Source organism: Perca flavescens, chromosome 3, assembly GCF_004354835.1.
Source record: "Perca flavescens isolate YP-PL-M2 chromosome 3, PFLA_1.0, whole genome shotgun sequence".
Lineage (NCBI taxonomy): Eukaryota > Metazoa > Chordata > Actinopteri > Perciformes > Percidae > Perca > Perca flavescens.
Genome location: NC_041333.1, coordinates 12,340,240 through 12,359,745, shown reverse-complemented (window position 1 = coordinate 12,359,745; position 19,506 = coordinate 12,340,240). Strand labels below are relative to the sequence as shown.

At 43.7% G+C, this 19,506-nt stretch overlaps 1 protein-coding gene across 1 annotated transcript in view; it reads left to right on the top strand.

The window, feature by feature from the left end:
* The window catches only part of arhgap32a (Rho GTPase activating protein 32a), a 32,193-nt gene extending 12,932 nt beyond the window's left edge, over positions 1–19,261 (top strand). The window contains exons 6-22 of the mRNA XM_028574499.1: positions 2,000–2,086; positions 2,201–2,338; positions 2,523–2,615; positions 3,916–4,038; positions 4,490–4,567; positions 5,852–5,933; positions 6,056–6,205; positions 7,243–7,345; positions 8,533–8,677; positions 9,051–9,133; positions 11,711–11,818; positions 11,992–12,137; positions 13,095–13,308; positions 14,559–14,707; positions 14,892–14,966; positions 15,078–15,755; positions 15,934–19,261. Of these exons, the coding sequence (XP_028430300.1) occupies positions 2,000–2,086; positions 2,201–2,338; positions 2,523–2,615; positions 3,916–4,038; positions 4,490–4,567; positions 5,852–5,933; positions 6,056–6,205; positions 7,243–7,345; positions 8,533–8,677; positions 9,051–9,133; positions 11,711–11,818; positions 11,992–12,137; positions 13,095–13,308; positions 14,559–14,707; positions 14,892–14,966; positions 15,078–15,755; positions 15,934–18,209 (4,728 nt within the window). The 3' untranslated portion in view covers positions 18,210–19,261. The remainder of the gene's footprint in view (positions 1–1,999; positions 2,087–2,200; positions 2,339–2,522; positions 2,616–3,915; positions 4,039–4,489; positions 4,568–5,851; positions 5,934–6,055; positions 6,206–7,242; positions 7,346–8,532; positions 8,678–9,050; positions 9,134–11,710; positions 11,819–11,991; positions 12,138–13,094; positions 13,309–14,558; positions 14,708–14,891; positions 14,967–15,077; positions 15,756–15,933) is intronic.
* The last annotated feature ends 245 nt before the right edge of the window (positions 19,262–19,506 follow it).

The following is a 19,506-nucleotide window of genomic DNA, read 5'->3' as shown; positions in this document are numbered from 1 at the left end:
AATAATGATACAAATATCGTGAATCATATCGCAATCGCAATATCAGTCAAAATAATCGCAATTAGATATTTTCCTCATATCGTGCAGCCCTGGTGGACACATGCCATTATTTCTACTTCGGTTGGTTATTTTTGATTACTTTCTCAACCTAATCTGTGAGATGAGTCTTTGTTGCTTTGTCTCCCATGATGCATTTGCTTGCCTCTGTATTCACAGACTGTGGCGGCAGGAAGGGAGGGTGCTGATCAGGTCTCATGTATCCTAATCGCAGAATAGCACAAGGACACCAGACCGCCTCTGTCTGCAGCCTGTCTGACTGATTCCTCAGCAGATTAGCTTCAGTCTCGGCTTGAGAGTGGAATGAATGAGAATGGTTTTGGAATGAAGAAGGGTCGTCTATTTATCTTGTGCAGCTTTGCCTCTGTGTGATGGATGGGCTTGCGCATCTGTATGTGTGGGTTGAGCCAATTTACTGCCAACACCCCCCCCACCCTTTGTCACTGGAGAAAGGAGAGAGCGGTTAAGAGAGGGGGGGAGGGCGACGGAGGCAGGGTACAGGAGAGGGAGGAGGGGGAAGAGATGGAAAGCGAGAGGCAGGAAGGGGTGGGGGGTAAGACAGGGTGGGAAGCATCCTCTTTTCATATTTTTGGCTTTGAATGGAGCAGTGAGCGCGTGGCCATCCAAAGCCCTGTGAATAAGCATTTTAGTTAAGGCGGCACGGGACGGCAAACAGGCGAGTAAGGAGCAGCATTTTACCTCAGCTGCCGCTCAGCCAAGATTTGGCTTGTTGGAGCAGCTTACTGAGGTCCAGGACTGCGGCTGCACACAAAGGGAGAGCCACCTCCTCCAGCTGCGGATGGATATCTGACATGCCTTAGTGGCAGGTAACCTGGATGTTTATGTATTCATTTGAGCTCCTGGGGCCAGATTTTTTGTTAATAAATGACATAATGCATATGGTAGGTTTCTGCACTAAAGGTTGAAGTCTGAGCTGTGTTAGCATGTTTTATTTTGAAGTAGTGTAGTTGGAGTGTAGTCATGGAGTTGTGAGCTTAGAGGAAGTGATGCCCAGACATACCTCCAATAGTAACTTTCAGATATTTTTATAAAGCTGGTGTTTTATTTCATCATAAAGGAATAGTTGTTGATCTGTAATACTCTTTATGAGCCTACTTCCCATCATGCATTTGGTCTCCTTAGCCCAGCAGTATCATCACTCATTTCAGATGCTTAGTTCAGGCTATTATTTCAAACAAATCCTTGCAGTGAATAAGAGCTCTTTCATCGCGACTTATTCAAGAACAAATTTCTCATTCTGCTTGCTTTGTTAGCCTGGTTTGCTGTATTACCGTTGAGCAGTAACTAGGTCGCTGTGTGTTGTGTAACCGTGTGTCTGGATGAGTTGCTAACAGTTATAAATAACCAGAACTTCCCTTGGCTTCCAAGGTCTTTGAAGTCTCTTTTAACGGTAATGTCTATCAATGTAATCCCAAACTCCTGCAGGGCTTTGATCTATTCAGTTTTGGGGCATATAGAATATTGGTGAGGAGGAAGAAGAAGAAATCTGTGCTAAATCTACACCGCCTCCAAGCGATGACATCTAAGCAGTTTATGTATTATAAATGTCATACTGCAGGATTTATGGTGTAGTGAGAATATGAATCGGGTCTATGTTGGTGGCAAAGGAAATATACTGCACTTTTTTCTCAAATAAATGTTACAGTATCGTGAAGGCTGAATTTGTTCTGTTATTTTATATTATATTACCAATAAAAAATAATTTTTGTTAACATGCATTTTTTCCAGGCATTACTTACCCATAGTTCTCTGTTACTCAAATTTTGAAGGCTGTTTGAAGACTCCAACACACCGCTGAGTATAAAAGTGGTTTTATTATTTAATGGAAAAATGGTGTTCGGACACGGTGCTCTTCTTGCACACAACGTCCCATACAGAGAGGATTTTGTATTATATATTATTCTTTTATCTTCGCTCATAGTTGGACTTCGCTGATGGGCAAAGTGAAGGACCAAAGTCTGGTCTGGACTCCAAAGAGCTGGTCTTTCTGATCCAGATCACTTGCCAGGTAACATTACTTGCTACATCCAGAAAATAGACTACATGTTAAAATATCTTGAACAACTTTTTCCCCTCTCAATCTTACCAACTTTTTTTTATTTTTCCTCTTTCTCTTTGTCAGGCTCGAAACTGGCTTGTAAAGAGATCCTATGAAGACTTCCGAGTGCTGGACAAACATCTGCACTTGTGTATCTATGACCGCCGTTACTCCCACCTCACTGAACTGCCACGACACGACACATTAAAGGACACTGTTGAGGTACCGGAGAGCCACACCTCCACTATCTCTGATGTGTGATAGAAATCACTCACAGATTAGAAATGAAGCGTCATTAACATTTAGGATTGAGCTGGCAATGAAATGAGTCTACTCTGTTGCATGATGTGTGGATAATTGCTCATTAGACTTTTCTAAATCTTGACAATCTTGTGTCTCCATTCAGACAGTAACCAAGATGCTGGCCACCTACCTGTCCCGCTTCTCAGCCATTGCTGACAACAAGATCAACTGTGGTCCAGTGCTCACATGGATGGAGGTATCTTCTTATCAGCTCACGCTCACGCTTCCTGTCAGTTATTTATTAGGGGTGTCATGATTTCAATGAAAAATAGATCAATTTTGCTTATTAAATACCGAAAAGCAGGATGGGTGATTCCCATAGTATTTCTTTTCTCTATCTTCTTGTGCACGTCCAAAGAAAACAACAACAGACGTGGCGTTGTTTACCGGCTGGGAGCATGCAGCTAAAGACACAGGGTAACGCTATCTTACTGGTAGCCTGCAGCTGCACTTTTCCAGACACCGTGGCCATTGCCGGAGTTGGAGATGACAGAGAAACAACGGAACTGGAAAGTCCTCATGCTTCTCTGAAGTCACCGATGTGGCAACATTTTGCCTTCCCCCGTGAGTTCCTACGGGACTTCATGGTGGATTCAAGTGCCCCTTAGTGCATTCAATTGCAACTCCTAAACTCTGAGCAACTCGTACTGTTGTTGTAAAGTATGCTTTTGCCATTTTATCTAGTGGCTCTTATTGTTGCATTGCACCGTCGCTGCTGGGAATCGAAAATTGAATCGAACCGGGACCTTAAAATCGAAAAGGAAAATTGAATCGTGGATCTGGAGAATTGTGACACGTTAATTATTCGATCTCTAGAAATAACTAATAACTAGGTGAATTCAATATTTAATATGCACTATTTATATTTAAATAGTTAAGTTAAAGGAACAGTTAGAATGTTTTTGGGAAAACCCAGTTGTTCCAGAGTCAACTGATGAAAATCTGTATGTATTTCAAGAAATAGGTTTAGGATATTACGGCCGAAGCTCACATTTAACACATGAAAACAAAACAAATGTATTGAACAAATGTACGAACAAGACTGTAGTTTAGGAATAGCTATGTGTTCTATTTCTGGATGAACAACATGCTGTGTATCCTCATATTGATGCCAGGTTTTTTTTAGCACAACACCTGATGATCCTTTTTTTTTATTATGAATGTGGAAGTAGGGTTAAAACACTCTGTGTCCTTTTCGGTGAAATTACTGCTGCAAACAGTTTTTTTAATCCAAAATCCAACACAATTTAATTGTATGATTGGCTAGGGAAGCCTTAAGTAAATACCAGGTAAATTACTGATACTGATGGATTACATTAGTAAAACCACACCACAGTAACATATTGTGTTGCTCATGTGGAAAATACCAGTATTACTGGTCTCCTTCTATCATTTGAAATAAAGCAAGAGCAGCTGCTTCTCCCTGTGTCCAGTCTTTGAGCTAAGCCTTGCCAATTTCTTTACATGTTCCTCATGTCATTATTTTTTTTTTCCAGATTGACAACAAGGGGAACCATTTGCTGGTGTCTGAGGAAGCCTCAATCAATGTCCCTGCTATCGCTGCTGCCCACGTCACCAAACGTTACACAGCCCAGGCCACAGACGAGTTGACTTTTGAGGTAACCTCTCTTATATACTGTAAGACAAATGAGAAAAACATAATCTCACATTAATCAAGGGGGCGGCTGTGGCTCAGTGGTAGAGCGGTCGCCTGCCAATCGGAAGGTTGGTGTTCGATCCCTGGCCCTGCAGTCCAATGTCGAAGTGTCCTTGGGCAAGACACTGAACCCCCGAGTTACCCAATCGGATCGGTGTGTGAATGTTTATCTGATGAGCAGTTGGCACCTTGTACGGCAGCCTTGGCCACAGTGTATTAATGTGTGTGAATGGTGAATGGTTCCTGTACTATGTAAAAGCGCATTGAGTAGTCGTTAAGACTGGAAAAACGCTATATAAATACAGTCCATTTTGCATATGCATATTTATTTATTTATTTATATATTATGCCTTTTAAATGTGCTCAGCTGTGATCACACTTTATTCTCATCATCGCAACTCTTTGTGGCCCAGGTGGGGGACATTGTGTCAGTCATAGACATGCCGCCCAAAGAAGACACAGGCTGGTGGAGAGGGAAACATGGCTTTCAGGTAAATCATCCGCTTTGCTTTTGTTCACATTGATGTTTCATGGAGAACAATGAAATAATGTGTCTCCTCATCTAGTGTTGATAAAAGTATTTGTTAAAGTCACAGTAAAACAAAGGTCAGAGCGTCTAGCTGCAGTTATGTGAATGATTTGTTTTGAGTAAAACGATACGTGGACGGGCTTTAGTTACAAGAGGGGTTTAAGTAAAATCCTAAAGATTTGATTGAACAGCTCATAAGTGAGAGGGAACCGTTGGGGGATACGGAGCTTCGGATCTGCTGAGGATCGTTGGCCTCCACACACTCCTCCCTCACCCCGTTTTGTTAGACCAGGAGGAGGAGGATTAAACTGAAACGATTACACCATATTATTTGGAAGATGGAAGTTTCTGCCAGCTGAAAATCCAAACTCACAAATCCTACTAAGATATTGCTCTGATAGCTGACCACTAGCTAACCGTCAAGTGCTGTTTGATATGATGAGAATTGTTTTGTCGCCCCAAATCACATTTGATCGGATACATTTATGTAACTGCCCCCGAGTCCAAATTGGTTTTAGGATGTACTGAAGATGCCTATACAAAGTATGTCCTGTTGCATGCAGTATGCATACGATTCAGACATACTACTTCTTCATAACAGTGCACCTTGAACTTTGACCCTTTGCTCATATGCCGCGCAAAGCATTGTGGGTCAGAATAGCGCACACTGCAAAATCCGACCGGATGCAGTAGTACATCCGGGTATTTTTGGCATACTGCATTGACATACTATTTATTGGGACATACTTAATCTTTTTCTGGTATACTACGGTGAAGAGTATGGTAGTAGGCTATGGGTATGGGAACGCAGGGTGTGTTTCTGGTTTACAGGATTTTGATACATATTCTCAAAAATGTAGCAAGAGATAAATGAATAATCAACACAGGGTTGAAAATGTTATTTTTAACGTCACTGTCTTTAAGTAAAATGTTTTCTTTATTACATTTTGGAGTCCAGGGAATACTTTTTTTATTATTTTTTAAATCACAATAGCAAAAAGAAGCTAGTTTGTTATTGCTGTTGAGTGACAGCCTGAGACTTTCTGCACAATAAGAATGCAAACCATCTTTTTACAGCCTGAAGCGGCTTGTACCCTCATGCTCACTGACCTATTTCTCCACCTTTAGCCCACTACAGTCTGCCACAGCACTAAACACCCCCCACTGGTCCTTTTAAACTTGCAAGTGCAATCACCAGCTCTGTCTCTCATCTTTTCCCTGTGCATCTTCTTCTCTCTACCTTCAGGTTGGTTTCTTCCCCTGCGACTGTGTTGAGCTGATAAATGACAAGATTCCCCCCAGTGTTCAAAGCTCGGTGCCGAAGCCAGGTACTCTTCAGTGTGTGCCCGTCCTTCTGCTTATGATTCATTCTAGACCTGCTCCCAGGATGTGAGACTGATTGATTTTAAGTGTCTGTTATATGTGTGTGTCTGTGTGTCATCTCAATCAGTGTGTAAGAAGCACGGGAAGCTGGTAACGTTCCTAAGGACTTTTATGAAGTCTCGACCACCGCCTCAGAAGCTGCGGCAGCGCGGCATCCTCAGAGAGAGAGTGTTTGGCTGTGACCTGGGGGAACATCTCCACAACTCGGGACATGAGGGTAAATTATTACTACAACCTCTGCTCTCCCCCCCTATTTTCCATTGTGTAATTCTTACCTGCTGGCAGTTCACACGGAAATGTTTCACATTTCAAACACCCCGTAAATACCCAGATTCACTGGGTAATCCCTGATTACCCAGTGAATCTGCTGCCTGTATCTGGGATTTGTCATACATTGCTGTGATGTTTGATGTGAATTGAGTTGGTGGTGTGAATATCCTGCCAGCCGGATGAGCTTTTGCATAGATTCTTGTTTTGCCAAAATGTGTGTCTTTAGTTCTGTTTTTTTTTCAAACCTGTGGGATGATGAAGGCAAATCTTCCATTAATTTCAACCATTTATGTCATGTCAATGTATACAGTTCATTGGATTAAAGCTGCATGGGTACCTCCACATATTGTCTCAGGTTGTATATGTCTAGGCGGGACTGTAGCTAGCATTGAGGTAGTCATGTCATCTGCATTTCTTCTGGAGTTTATGGTCTACAATTAAAGAGAACTTGGATATTTTATAGGGTAATTCCAGTATTTTCTAGACTCATGAATTTATAATTAAATTATAATATTTTAAGCCCCTGGAAGCCCAGAGATATTTTCACAATTTGTGTGCACAAGATGATAACAAGATGACTTATTTGTAAAATCCTGGCTGTTTTTTGTGGCTCAATTATGAGCTGTAATCAAATTAGATTTTGGGTAATTGTTACAATCCTGAAAAGGTCAACTCAGGCAGTATTCTAAAAATATTATTGTGTGTTGAAGAAATGGTTTTTTTTGTGTTTTTTTCTATGCAATTAATCATCTTCAGATTTATCTTGCAACCGTAATTGATATTTGTTTCCTAAACATGATTTGAGTAGAATTGAAATAGTAATAGAGATTACACATATGTTGTTGTATCATGACACGTTGCAAATGCATAGAGAGAGGAACACTCCTCTCTAAAACATCCTAAATCAATGACAGCGCCGTGATCACAGAGCACTACATCTTGTTCATGGTTCAGCCTCTCGTGACCCTCTACTGCCTCCTGTAGTCCCGCAGGTTGTTAAGAGCTGTGCTGACTTCATAGAGAAAAATGGAGTCGTGGACGGAATCTATAGGCTGTCTGGGATCTCCTCCAATATCCAGAAACTGAGGTTTGTACCCATTTTGTTCATGATATAGATTAGAAATGTAACCTACATATACAGAAAGTATTAATACAATAGCTGTAACTAAGCCTATTATCAACTTGATGGATGCTGTTCTCCAAGTGAGCAGCTTCCTCTGAAATCCATCATATACAATTTGATTTGAGCTGCACAGCTCTGAATGGCTGTAAAGATTTCATCATCTATTCTGTTTGCTCCGAGGAGTTCATGAAACAAACTCATCAGTAGATTTATCGAGAGGCTCATAATCTCATTGACAGCCAGTGGAAAGGGAATTTTTCTCACATGAAAAACTTGACTGTTGCCACACCTAGATGTCTTAAAGTGCTCATAGTATGCTCATTTTCAGGTTCATAATTGTATTTAGAGGTTATATCAGAATAGGTTTACATGGTTCATTTTCAAAAAACACCATATTTTTGTTGTACTGCACATTGCTGCAGCTCCTCTTTTCACCCTATGTGTTGAGCTCTCTGTTTTAGCTACAGAGTGAAGCATCACACTTCTGTTCCATCTTTGTTGGGAGTCGCACTGGCGCTGTAGCTAGGTAAGGACTACTAGCCAGTCAGAAGCAGAGTATGAGGGCGTGCCACGCTAGCAGCTAGGCGAGCATTATAACAAAGTGACGCACGTTCATCACGGAAGTAAAGGCTGGACTACAATAGAGCTGTTTGGAGCAGTTTGTGAACAGTGTTTTCTGTTGGAAGATGGTAAGTCTCTTTGGGGAGGACTTTGGGCTTTTTCACTTTGTAAACCTATAACGTGCATTAAAAAAATATATAACACAAAATAGGAAAGGGGAAAAAGCCAAAAAGCATAATATGAGCACTTTAAGAAATGATAAATACTTTATGTGGTGAATTCTTGTTGTTTCTCACAGTTCATACCCGTTAAGGACTGTCTTGTTTACCTGCATCCACCTCACTATTCAATTGATTGTATTCTTTAGTTTCATCAGTATGTTCGTTTAGTATGGAAGTAAGCCGGAGAATTTACGAAGATATTACAATTTGAAAAATAAATAATTTGTTCACCAAGCAAATTGCCTCGTCAAAAGTAGCTTCTCGTGTTCAAATGTCCTCCTTGCTTTTGTGTTTTTGTACCGACAGATGGGCAAGTAGGATGACTCCCACGCTGTTCTATATCGTCTTCTCCTTTATGTCTCCGTCTAGGCACGAGTTTGACTCCGAACAGATCCCCGACCTGACCAGGGAAGTCTTCAGACAGGATATCCACTCAGTGGGCTCACTCTGCAAGCTGTACTTCCGAGAGCTGCCCAACCCTCTGCTCACCTACCAGCTCTACGACAGATTCTCAGTAAGGAGCAGAGCACTGGAACTGGGGCAGGGACTTATGCTGGGGATAGAGATGGGAATGGAAACTGGCATAGTGGAGAAAAAGCTGCAGAGGACACACATCCTGTTACTCAGTGATGATCAAAGAACTGGAGAAACAATCTAACAGTTTCAGCTCAGTTTGAAGTGCCATTCGAAAATGGGGTCATTGCATTGAGCTGAGCTTTCTAGGAACAGCAGGGGATGTGCCCATAAAACAGAATAGCAGATTAAGTGAGCCAAAACACCGGCTGCTCTGATAAAAAGGGAAAAAGAGAGTGGGACTGTAAAGGCAGCTCCCTCTGCTGTGATTATCAGCCTCTCGGTTATGTGCGCTTTATCCTCTGTTTTCACAGGAGGCCGTGTCTGCAGCCACAGATGAGGAGAGGCTTGTCAAAATCCACAACGTCATCCAGCAGCTGCCTCCTCCACATTACAGGTCAGGTTTAAAGCTCACTGTTGCGCCCTGGTGGCCTGAAGTGGCATTGTTTGATTTCTTGCATCGAAACCAACTGTGAGTGCCGTGATGCTACTTCTAATTGTGTGTTGAAGATAATGTGCCACCAAACACCTTTCTTTCAACCACATATAACATCCTGCTCTGACACGTGAAACCCAGGAGGATAACAGTGATAAATGACCTCAGTGGTTCCCAAAGTAGGGTCTGGGGACCCCCATGGGTCCTTGAGGGGGAATCATTTATTTTCACTATAATTCAGTTCAAAAGTAACACAATGACAGAATGTATAACTATTTGGGTCATGTGTTTCATATGCTTTCCTATCAGATGGGGGACCCTGGGACAAAATCTTATCAAATAGGGTTCCGTGGTCTAATTTGTGTCAGTTTAAGGGTCCTTCACATGAAAAAAGTATGGCAACCACATACGACCCTCTCCTGTGACTCAGGATTGCCCTATTTTAAAGGAACACGACTTATTGGGAATTTAGCTTATTCACCGTAACCCCCAGAGTAAGACAAGTCGATACATACCCTTCTCATCTCCGTGTAACGCTGTCTGACGGCTCCAGCGGCATCAGGCCAGCACAGAACGTGCAGGTGAATGGTTCCAGTAATCCTACTGCTCCGAATAAGTGACAAAATAACACCAACATGTTCCTATTTACATGTTGTGATTTATAGAGTCACAGCGTGTACAAAAAACAACGTAACATGAGACACAGCCATCTTCTAACTGTAAACAAACCGGGAACTATATTCTCAGGCGGAAGAATATAGTACTTGGGCGAAGTGATATGCTCGCAGCAAGCCTGTCTGAGAATATAGTTCCCGGTTTGTTTACTGTTAGAAGATGGCTGTGTCTCATGTTACCTTGTTTTTTGTACACGCTGTGATCAGGAGTGGATTAAGGTGGTCAGGGGCCCCTAGGCTGCTCTTTGTGTGAGGCCCCCCCCTTAATCATTGTGCTTTACTGGAAAAATGTATTCAGTGCCATACATCCACATGCAAATAATAATAATAATAATAATAATAATAATTTTAACTGACACACACACACACACACACACACACACACACACACACACACACACACACACACACACACACACACACACACACACACACAACCACCACACCACATAGGTAAAATGAGTAAACTACATCATAAAACTAACATCAACAGAGATGTAAGTGGAAAGAATACCAGATATTATCCTCTGCCACCACAGCACCAAAACAATTTCAATGAAAATGTAACTAAACAGCAAAGCAGCAGAATTCCCTGGATTCACAGTTCAACAGCAAGCTGGTAATCACTTTTAGCTTTCTAAACCAACAGGTAGGCTACAGCATCTGCAGCAGTGCAGAACACCCAGCTTTACTCAGGCAAAATCACAACATCACTACCAGTGGTGGAAGAAGTATTCAGATCTTTTACTTCAGTAAAAGTACTAATACCATACTGTCCTGCATTGAAAATGTTACTTAAGTAAAAGTATGTAAGTATCATCAGGAAAATGTGCTTGAAATATTAAAAGTTTTAGTACTGAATGTCGAAAAATCCTCATATTTTTTAAACAAACCAAACAGTACTGTCAATCAACTAGTGTTTAATGGTCTATTCATCTCAGCTGACTTGTAGGCCGTTATATTGTTGGCTAGTTTAGTTTAGAATCAAACATCACATTTTATAAATTACATGTGTTTTGTGTGCAGAAATCTTAATGTGTAAAGTAACTAGTAACTAAAGCTGTAACAGATGAATGTAGTGGAGTAACTAAAGTAAGTAGTAACTAAAGCTGTAACTGATGAATGTAGTGGATTAACTAACGTAACTAGTAACTAAAGCTGTACCAGATCAATGTAGTGGAGTAAAAAGTACAATATTTCTCTCTGAAATGTAGCGGAGTAGAAGTAGAAAGTGGCATGAAAAGACTCAAGTACCTCAACATTTGGACTCAAGTACAGTACTAGAGTACATGTACTTAGTTACATTCCACCACTGATCATTACTGAGACACAAACCACTGTGCAATATACTAAACTGTGAATAAAATAAAAATAATAAAAACAGCAGCAGCAGCACATAACACTGTTATTAACAACAATAATGAAACAGCAGCACAACATGTAGGCTACATATTGTTGAAGTAAATTCAAAATAATAATTAATTGTCTGGCTAATCCGGGGCCCCTGCACAGGTGGGGCCCCTAGGCTGCAGCCTCAAAAGCCTGTCCATTAATCCGTGCCTGGCTGTGACTCTACAAATCACAACATGTAAATAGGAACATGTTGGTGTTATTTTGTCACTTTTGTCACAATTGGGAGCAGTAGGCTAGTTGGAACCAGTTACCTGCAGGATCTGTGCTAGGCTAAGCTAATGCTGGAACCGTCAGGCAGCGTTACAGCACGCACGGAGATGAGAAGGGTATGTATCGACTTGTCTTACTCTGGGGGTTACGGTGAATAAGCTAAATTCGGTGTAAGTCGGCGTGTTCCTTTAAGTAAGGAACTCTTTTTAAATGTAAATGAAATCCCTTTCTTTACCTACAGGACTCTGGAGTACCTCATGAGACACCTGTCCCACCTGGCCACCTTCAGCCCCATCACTAACATGCACACTAAAAACCTGGCTATCGTGTGGGCGCCTAACCTCCTCAGGTGACTCTTTGAACTACTATTCCAGATGTACGGCTACACGAAAACCGTTACGTTGGCGCCCATAGCGCCAACATTGCCGTTTTCTTCTCCCGTTTCTGTGGCAGTGAACTGGGGCATGTCTCGGAGGTCCAGAGCTGTGAAATAGGTTGTGCTGTTCTGTAACTTTGTTTCAGGTCCAGACAGATCGAGTCGGCCTGTTTTAGCGGCACAGCAGCGTTCATGGAGGTGCGCATCCAGTCGGTGGTGGTGGAGTTCATCCTCAACAACACCGAGGCTCTTTTCAGCGCTAAACTCAATGCCGTCATACGTGAAAGCACAGGTAGGTCACGATAGAAACTTAAAATGACATGTGGCACCTGTTCTGAGGTTTAATGCATCGCTAACACCTAATTTGCAGCACTGCGTTCCGGAGGCACCGCGGCCCCCCCGCAAGCAATCACTGCCCTTCAAGTCAATGCTTGATATTCCACCAGCCGCGGAATATGCACGTATTTTTGACCTCGTTGGCGTTCCATAGCGTCCCAGAGGCGTGCGTGAAGCGGCTCTCCGCTAAAGATACGCGCCAGGTCTGTTTTCACGCGAGCGTTCAGATAGCCGGGCAGGAAGTGAAACCGTTTAGAGTCCACCCAATATGGTATATGTCTCCTCTACAACACCATGGACGACGAGAGATTAATCTTGGAGGTGGAAAAACATAATACGACATCACAGATCTTACCCTTTCGGTTACACTTTACTTTAAGTTTTCTACATAAGAGTGACATGACACTGTCATGAACGTGTCATAAAACATTATAAAACATTATGAACAAGTCATAAACGTTTATGATATAATTCTTTTTTTAGTAAGTGTCATTCGGTTTTGTCATGACACATGATATGGTTATGGTTAGGGTTCATGTGTCATGACAGTGTCATGTGAGTGTCATGTATTCATGACAGTGTCATGTCACTCTTATGTAGAAAACTCAAAGTAAAGGGTTACCGATCTTTTTTATCAGAAAAGAGAAAAGAGAAGGCATGGAGTTTAACAGTAGGAGTGCCTGGAGTAAAAGGTAGATACTAGCTTAATAAACACGTGATTGTTCCATTAAGTACTTGTAGAGACTATATAATCTGCAAGTCAGGCAGGCAAGACGCTCCACTTCTGGGGCGCTCCCGGTGTGGTACGGCGTGTGGCGGAGGACGGAACAAAACTGCGGCGCAGTCGGAACGCAGCACATGACGCGCCTGGTGGAAAATCCGGGTTGCACCCTCTTAAACACCTTATTTTCAGGTAACAACACCTTATCCAGACCCAAATCCCTGCTGGTCTGCTCCCCGTCCACAAAGTTGCTGTCTCTGGAGGAGGCCCAGGCTCGCACTCAGGCACAGCTGAGCTCCCCGGCCACCTCCCCCTGCCTCACCCACAGCGACTACATCGAGGTCGGGGAGGGACCCGGAGCTCTGCTCGGCAAGTTCCACACAGTCATCGAGCTCCCGATGGAGAGGTAGTTCAACGATCCGCCTGATCACTTCTTTCCTCTGTGTCGATTGAACGAATTCTTCTGCTTCATGAGCATGAGCAAACATGTCACCGTTTGTGATTTGAGTTGTTCAACAATAATGCTTTGTTTACTGTGGTGCGTGTAATTAGGCTTATTTTGTAGTGCTTGAACTCACTCAATAAATCAATTAGTAGATCTGCGGAAAAGTTAAAGAAAACATTGGAGTTTATTAATCCTTTGTCATTGGCTAAGCAAATACACATACCCAACAAAACATAACCAAAAATGTGTTGGTTACAGCTATTCAACTGTGTTGTGAGGATGTGCTGCTTCAATGAAAATTAAACAGCTTTGTGTCTTTGACGGTTGGTCAGACAAAGCAATTTACAACATTTAAAAGGTCCAGTGTGTAACGTGTTTAGTTGTTCATTATCAAAATCTGTGTTGCCCGTTCACAAACTTGTCCTTTTTCATGAATATTTACCTCCACCATCAATTCCAAATATTCCTTTTGGCTTGAAATTTTACATTTGCGTTCGCATGAACTGGGGTAGACGCTCCATATTCATGCGGCATCTTATAATACGTTAGCCGGTAAGGGACATACAGGACATACTGCTCCGCCTTTCGCGTTTTCGCTGTCACATGATAAACTCACAAGTGCTGCTAATGCTGCTAATGGGTATCGTAGCTTCCCGGCCCCGGCAAGTTTGAAGAAGGAAACATGGAGGACCACACGTATTCAAAATCCAAATTTCAGGAACAGGAGTCTTCTTCACCCAGAAAAAGAAAAGGATATTGAAAAGAGCAAGAGACCGGCTTTTTGAAGCGTGAAGGCTACCGTAGCTGTAACACGTACTTTGAACTGCGAGGTGCGAGAGAGTTGATTGCGATATATGAGCTCAACGCTAGATGGGAGAAATTCCCACACATTGGACCTTTAAAGATGTTACCTTTTGTTTTGGGGCCTTTTTGTTTGTTTTTAACAATATTCTGAAATGTTCCGCACTAAACAAATGATCAGATATATAAAATATAAAAAATATTATAATAAATATATAATATTATATTTTAGATATATATATATATATATATATATATATATATATATATATATATATAAAAAAAAATTAGTAGCAGCCTGAATGTTTTGTTGTTGTAGTTTTTTATTTATTTCTGCTTGTGTGAGTTAACTGGCGCTTTGGTTAGACGAAACAGCGAGTGTTGATGATGATTTGTTTCTTGTGTTGTAGCGGGAAGCGGCCTCCTGTTAAGGCTAAGAAGTCTCCTGTGGGGAATTGGCTCTCCTTTTTCCACCTGGGCAAGTCCCACTCTGTGTCCAAACGTAAACTGAAGCGACACCCCAGCGAGCCTAATGAGATAAAGAGCATTGCGCTGCCAGGTTAGATCACTTCTGCTGTTCCACAGCCAGCAAACACAAAACACACCTGTACCTCCAGTCGTGTACGTCGTACATTTTCTCAACTAATCCTGACACTTTGATGTGTTCTTTGAAATGTTCTTTTACGAGGTCGTGAGGATGATTTTATTGAAAGAATCTAATTTGCTCTGAATACATTTTGCAGGCGGAAGAGGAGATAGCGGCACATTGCGCTCCACCAAAAGCGAGGAATCTCTCACCTCTTTGCACAATGTGGAAGGTAATCTTTCATGGAAAAACTTCTTACACACTACAAGCGATTTATATTCTCTGTATTTCTGTGACTACAGAAGATTCAGTCTACATATGGATGTGCTTTTGTCCATCCCAGGAGAACCCCCGAGTTACCGCTCCCGCAGACCTCGTTCGACTAGCGAGGCCGCTTCTGCCGTCCGTCGAGACGACGTACGCAGCACCAGAAGTAAAGACCACCACAGAGCCCACCCACTGAACGGGAGTCATAACGGTGCCGATCGTGTCCGCGCCGCGGCACGTATTTCGCCTCCACACCAGGAGGACGATATCGATCTTTTTCCGCCCGCTGCAGGCATCTATAGTTTGGACTTTGACCCAATGTCTTTTCAGTGCAGCCCGCCCTCAGCGACGCCTGGGCTGCAACACGAGAAAGATGGAAATAAATGGAGGAAGAGCGCAGGGTGTTCCAGTGAATCAGAGCCCATCTCCTCTCCTAACAACAACTTTCGCGGCTATCAGTCTCCAGATATTAGCCCCGCTCTCGGTAAAGGTGGAAAAAAGGTCGCCTCCAAGCCGCTCTCTCCTAAACTCAGGAAGAAATCGTTTAAGACGCAGGCAGATGTTCAGAACGCATCCTCCTCTTCTCCTCCGCCTCTTCCTTCTTCCTCTCCCCCAGCGGAGAGGTGTGAAGCTCGACAGGCAGATGGAAAGGAGCCGAGAGCGCCCTACCCACACTGCAGCCCACTCAGCACAGCGAGCCAGGGGTCAGCCCTGACTGACCTCAGTCAGTCTGCACAGAACCTGCCCGATCCAGGTCAGTGCCACTCTATTATCATCATACATAATAGTTACCGTACATAGTTAGTATCCATTTAAATATTAATGCACTCTGTAGTTTCTTATGAAAGCTTCTGTGTCTTGTCCCATCATGTGTTACCATAGCTTTGTTTGTCCTGTCATACTGTAGCGTTGTTTGTCTTATCCCTCCCCAGGAACAGATAGACTTATGAGTTCAGTGTCTGTTCTCCCTCCTCACCCTCCCTTGACGAGTGCTGCGCGCAAGCTGGCGTTGGCTCTGGCTGAATCTGCCCAGAAGGCCAGCAGCGGCTCCCAGAGAAGAAACAACGTCCCATCGCACCCCCTCCAGAGACCCGAAGCTCCTCACGCCCAGGACAGACCGCCCCGGCCCTCTGTTCTCGATCTGAAAGTGTACCCCCAGGAGTGCCGCGGCCCTCACGTCTCCCCTGCTTCCCAGTGGCAGACGTCAGCTCACAGCCCTCTGAAGAGCCACCGCTGCCCTCATCCCGTTCATTTCCGAGCCATGCAGCCCGGCTCGGAGCCGTCGCAGGTCACTGACGGACAGGAAAGCGCGGGCAATTTCACACCTAATGTCAGCCCGCTCGGGTCAGGGAGCTTGGATGGAGGCAGCGCAGAGAGGAGGGACCGCGGGGAGGAAGAAGAGTTCGTAGACTCCTCACAAGCAGAACCAACCTATCAGAGCGTTGGGGTTTCAACGCCCACCCAGCCCGTCTGCTCCGCTCAGAGCCCGTCAACTTCTCCCGTATACGTGAACACCGACTCTATCAATGTATTTAATTTCCGCGCTGTTCTGGCGGAGACCTCCATACCTGCCTCAATCGAGGAGGTCATTCCACGTCCATTACAGCCCTCCTCAGCCCATCGCTACAGCCCAGAGGAGGACCGACCTCGGGGCCTGGTCGAGGACGTCTACAGCAATCATCATCATCATCATCACCATCACCATCGCCATCATCAGCCGATTCTAACTGGGCGAATGCCTGCACCTCACTGCCCTCGGCCCGATGCTCTGCCACATCACCTTTTGGGACGAAAAAGCATGTACAGGCAGTCCTCTGAAGGTCGATACAGCACTTTAGGGTTAAGGCACCCTTTGTCACCTCAATACAGACGTTGCCACAGAGATGAGCACCTTATCAGTGGCTGCCACAGGCAACCAGGCCAATGGCAGAGGTCGGAAGATAGAGTGGTCGGGCACCCGGCCATCCGGAGGGCTCGCTCCTTCCACGCCCCTCACATTAGTCACTACGAGCTGGCGGAGGCAGAAGTCCTTCCCCCTGACACCATGTTTTATGTTGAGCAGACGTCGAGCCAGGAAGTGCCCTACGAGAGGCTGATTCAGACCGGCATCCACCCTGTCCGGCAGCAGTTTGAGAACACACATGCTGACTATCGTTACAGCCCCTACTCTGAAATTAACCCAGTAGATGTCTCCGCCTATTATGTAGAGCCCTGCCGGCAAAGTAGTGTCCGACACAGTCAGTCTTACACCATGCGCTCCACAAGGGAAAGTGGACAATCGGATTACTACAACTACTCTCCTCACCACATCCCTCCTGTGAACAGGGAGCTTTACATAGAAAGCAGGGACACTGTCGTTTACGAGGCTCGAGATGCAGACCTTTTCGAAAGAGTCGTATATCAACCGGTCAAGCAGGAGAGTCACTCCAGACGTAAAAACGCATGTCCGGCGGTGTCTCCTTACGAGAGCCCCGTCTCGCCGACTGACGCGAGAAACCGAGACATAATGCACACAAGAAGCACGTCGGACCCCGGAAACGCCTGCCTCCTCTCGGCCAACAGGACAGAGAGCCCGAATGTTGCGGTAGCTTCATCCCCAACTTCTCAACAGGCAGACCCTGAGGTCGCCAGGCAGCAGCACGATCACCGGTCGAGTGCGGAGCCGAGACCGGCCAGGCGGATCCAGATCAAAGAGAGCTCCTCGCGGCAGCCACCGCTTCGCAAAGTCCCCTCGCTTCCAGAAAGGGGCTGTTCTAACCTCAAGAACACGGAGCACAATAACAGAACTCCCACACAGGGTCACGACCAGGATCGATTCATGATGACCAACGCTGTCAACAGCTACTCCGGCGCTGTGAAACCCAGCATCCTCAGGAGGCCGGGGAGGTCGCAGAGCACTCGAGAAAACCGTCACTACTATCGTTACCAAGCCAAATCCCCTCTGGATCCTGAACATCTGGGATCCTTTTCCACTCAGCCCAACAGAAGGACTCAGAGCACTAAAGTCAGGCCCACACAATATGACCACAATGAGGGGTATTACGCAGCGCCCAGACCTAAAGCTACAAGATCCGGTAAAGCCGCGGCCGGATATACGGCTGGCCAGGGCTGCATGTCTCCCCGCGGGCAGAGACTGCTGGCCAAGGCGCTGGGTCAGGAAGCTTTTTATCACGCTGCACTGAGATCAGAAGCCGGGGTCTACGACTGATTCTGACCACTGGTTTTATCCGATTCCACATTGGGGCCAAAGGAGAACAGCACTTTATCCTCTGCCAGACTGGCAGACTGTTGAAAGACTGTGTTGAAAGCGTGTTTATTTTAACCGTCTGGAGCTGCTAAAAAGTGCAAAGTGAGGCTACTGCTCATACTGTCGCCGTCACTGGTAGTTTCATATTTTGCAACGGCTTTTGAGGGAGCTCAAAGGGAACAAGTGAATCATATGCAGATATTGTTTTAAAAATGTATTTGAAAGTAACACTTAGAGAGGCATGTTTTGAGAAAGCGATGGCTTATATATTTTATTTAATGTTAAAACAACATGAGATGCCAAGCTAGAGTTATCGGTTTTATTGATATGATTTCAGTATAGGAAGGTGTATAAAATAATTAATTTTAAATGTATTATATTTGTATAAATAACAAACACCGCTAACATGTGGCCAATGTACTGTACATTTTGTTTTCTATTCTAGTCTGCTCAGACCTTAACAAGCACTTTTGAGGATAACTGTGTATGAAACACACTGTCTCCACGTGATGTACATGAAGCCTCTTGATATACAGTATTTTTTCCTTCTATATGCTTGCTTTGAATCATCGTTAAATAATAAATTAGCACTTTTGGTGGGGTGAGATGGAAGATGACCTCATGGTTTCTAACTTTTTACTTTTTTTTTTTTTTTCTTTATCATTTATAATGCAATCTTAAAATAACAATGAGTGCTGCGATTTCTGTTACGGTCAAAGCTACCATGGCGAAATATGCTACACATACAGTAAATGCAAATTAGCTCATTCAGCTCAGTGAAAAAGTGTATTTTGTATGGCATTGTGGTTTTGTCACAAAAATGAACTTTTCTTTCCTCTTTTAGGGAACTTTTAACAATGTGGTGTTTTACATAAAATATGATGTTGTTTTGAGTCATTAAAGAGGCTGTTTCAAATCCAAACACCTAGATGGGGATATTCTGTTAAGACATGTTGAATTTGTTATTTTAGTGAGAGTCTTTAAAAAAGAAAATAAAGATATATTGTCAATGATTATATAGTTCGTTGAACTCTTGTTTTGCGGGTATATTTTGGAGGGGAGAATGTGAGATGTACATGTTAGAGCAGTAGTTTCCAACCTTTTTGGCTTATAACCCCTTAATAGAGTACTTCACTGATTTAATAATGTTCCTAAATAACACTTTCAGACTCACAATGGACAGTTAAAAAATAAGATCGTTGCAGCAGAACCAGAGATATCGCTACCAATCATCTTTTTTTGTGTGTGTAATTTGACA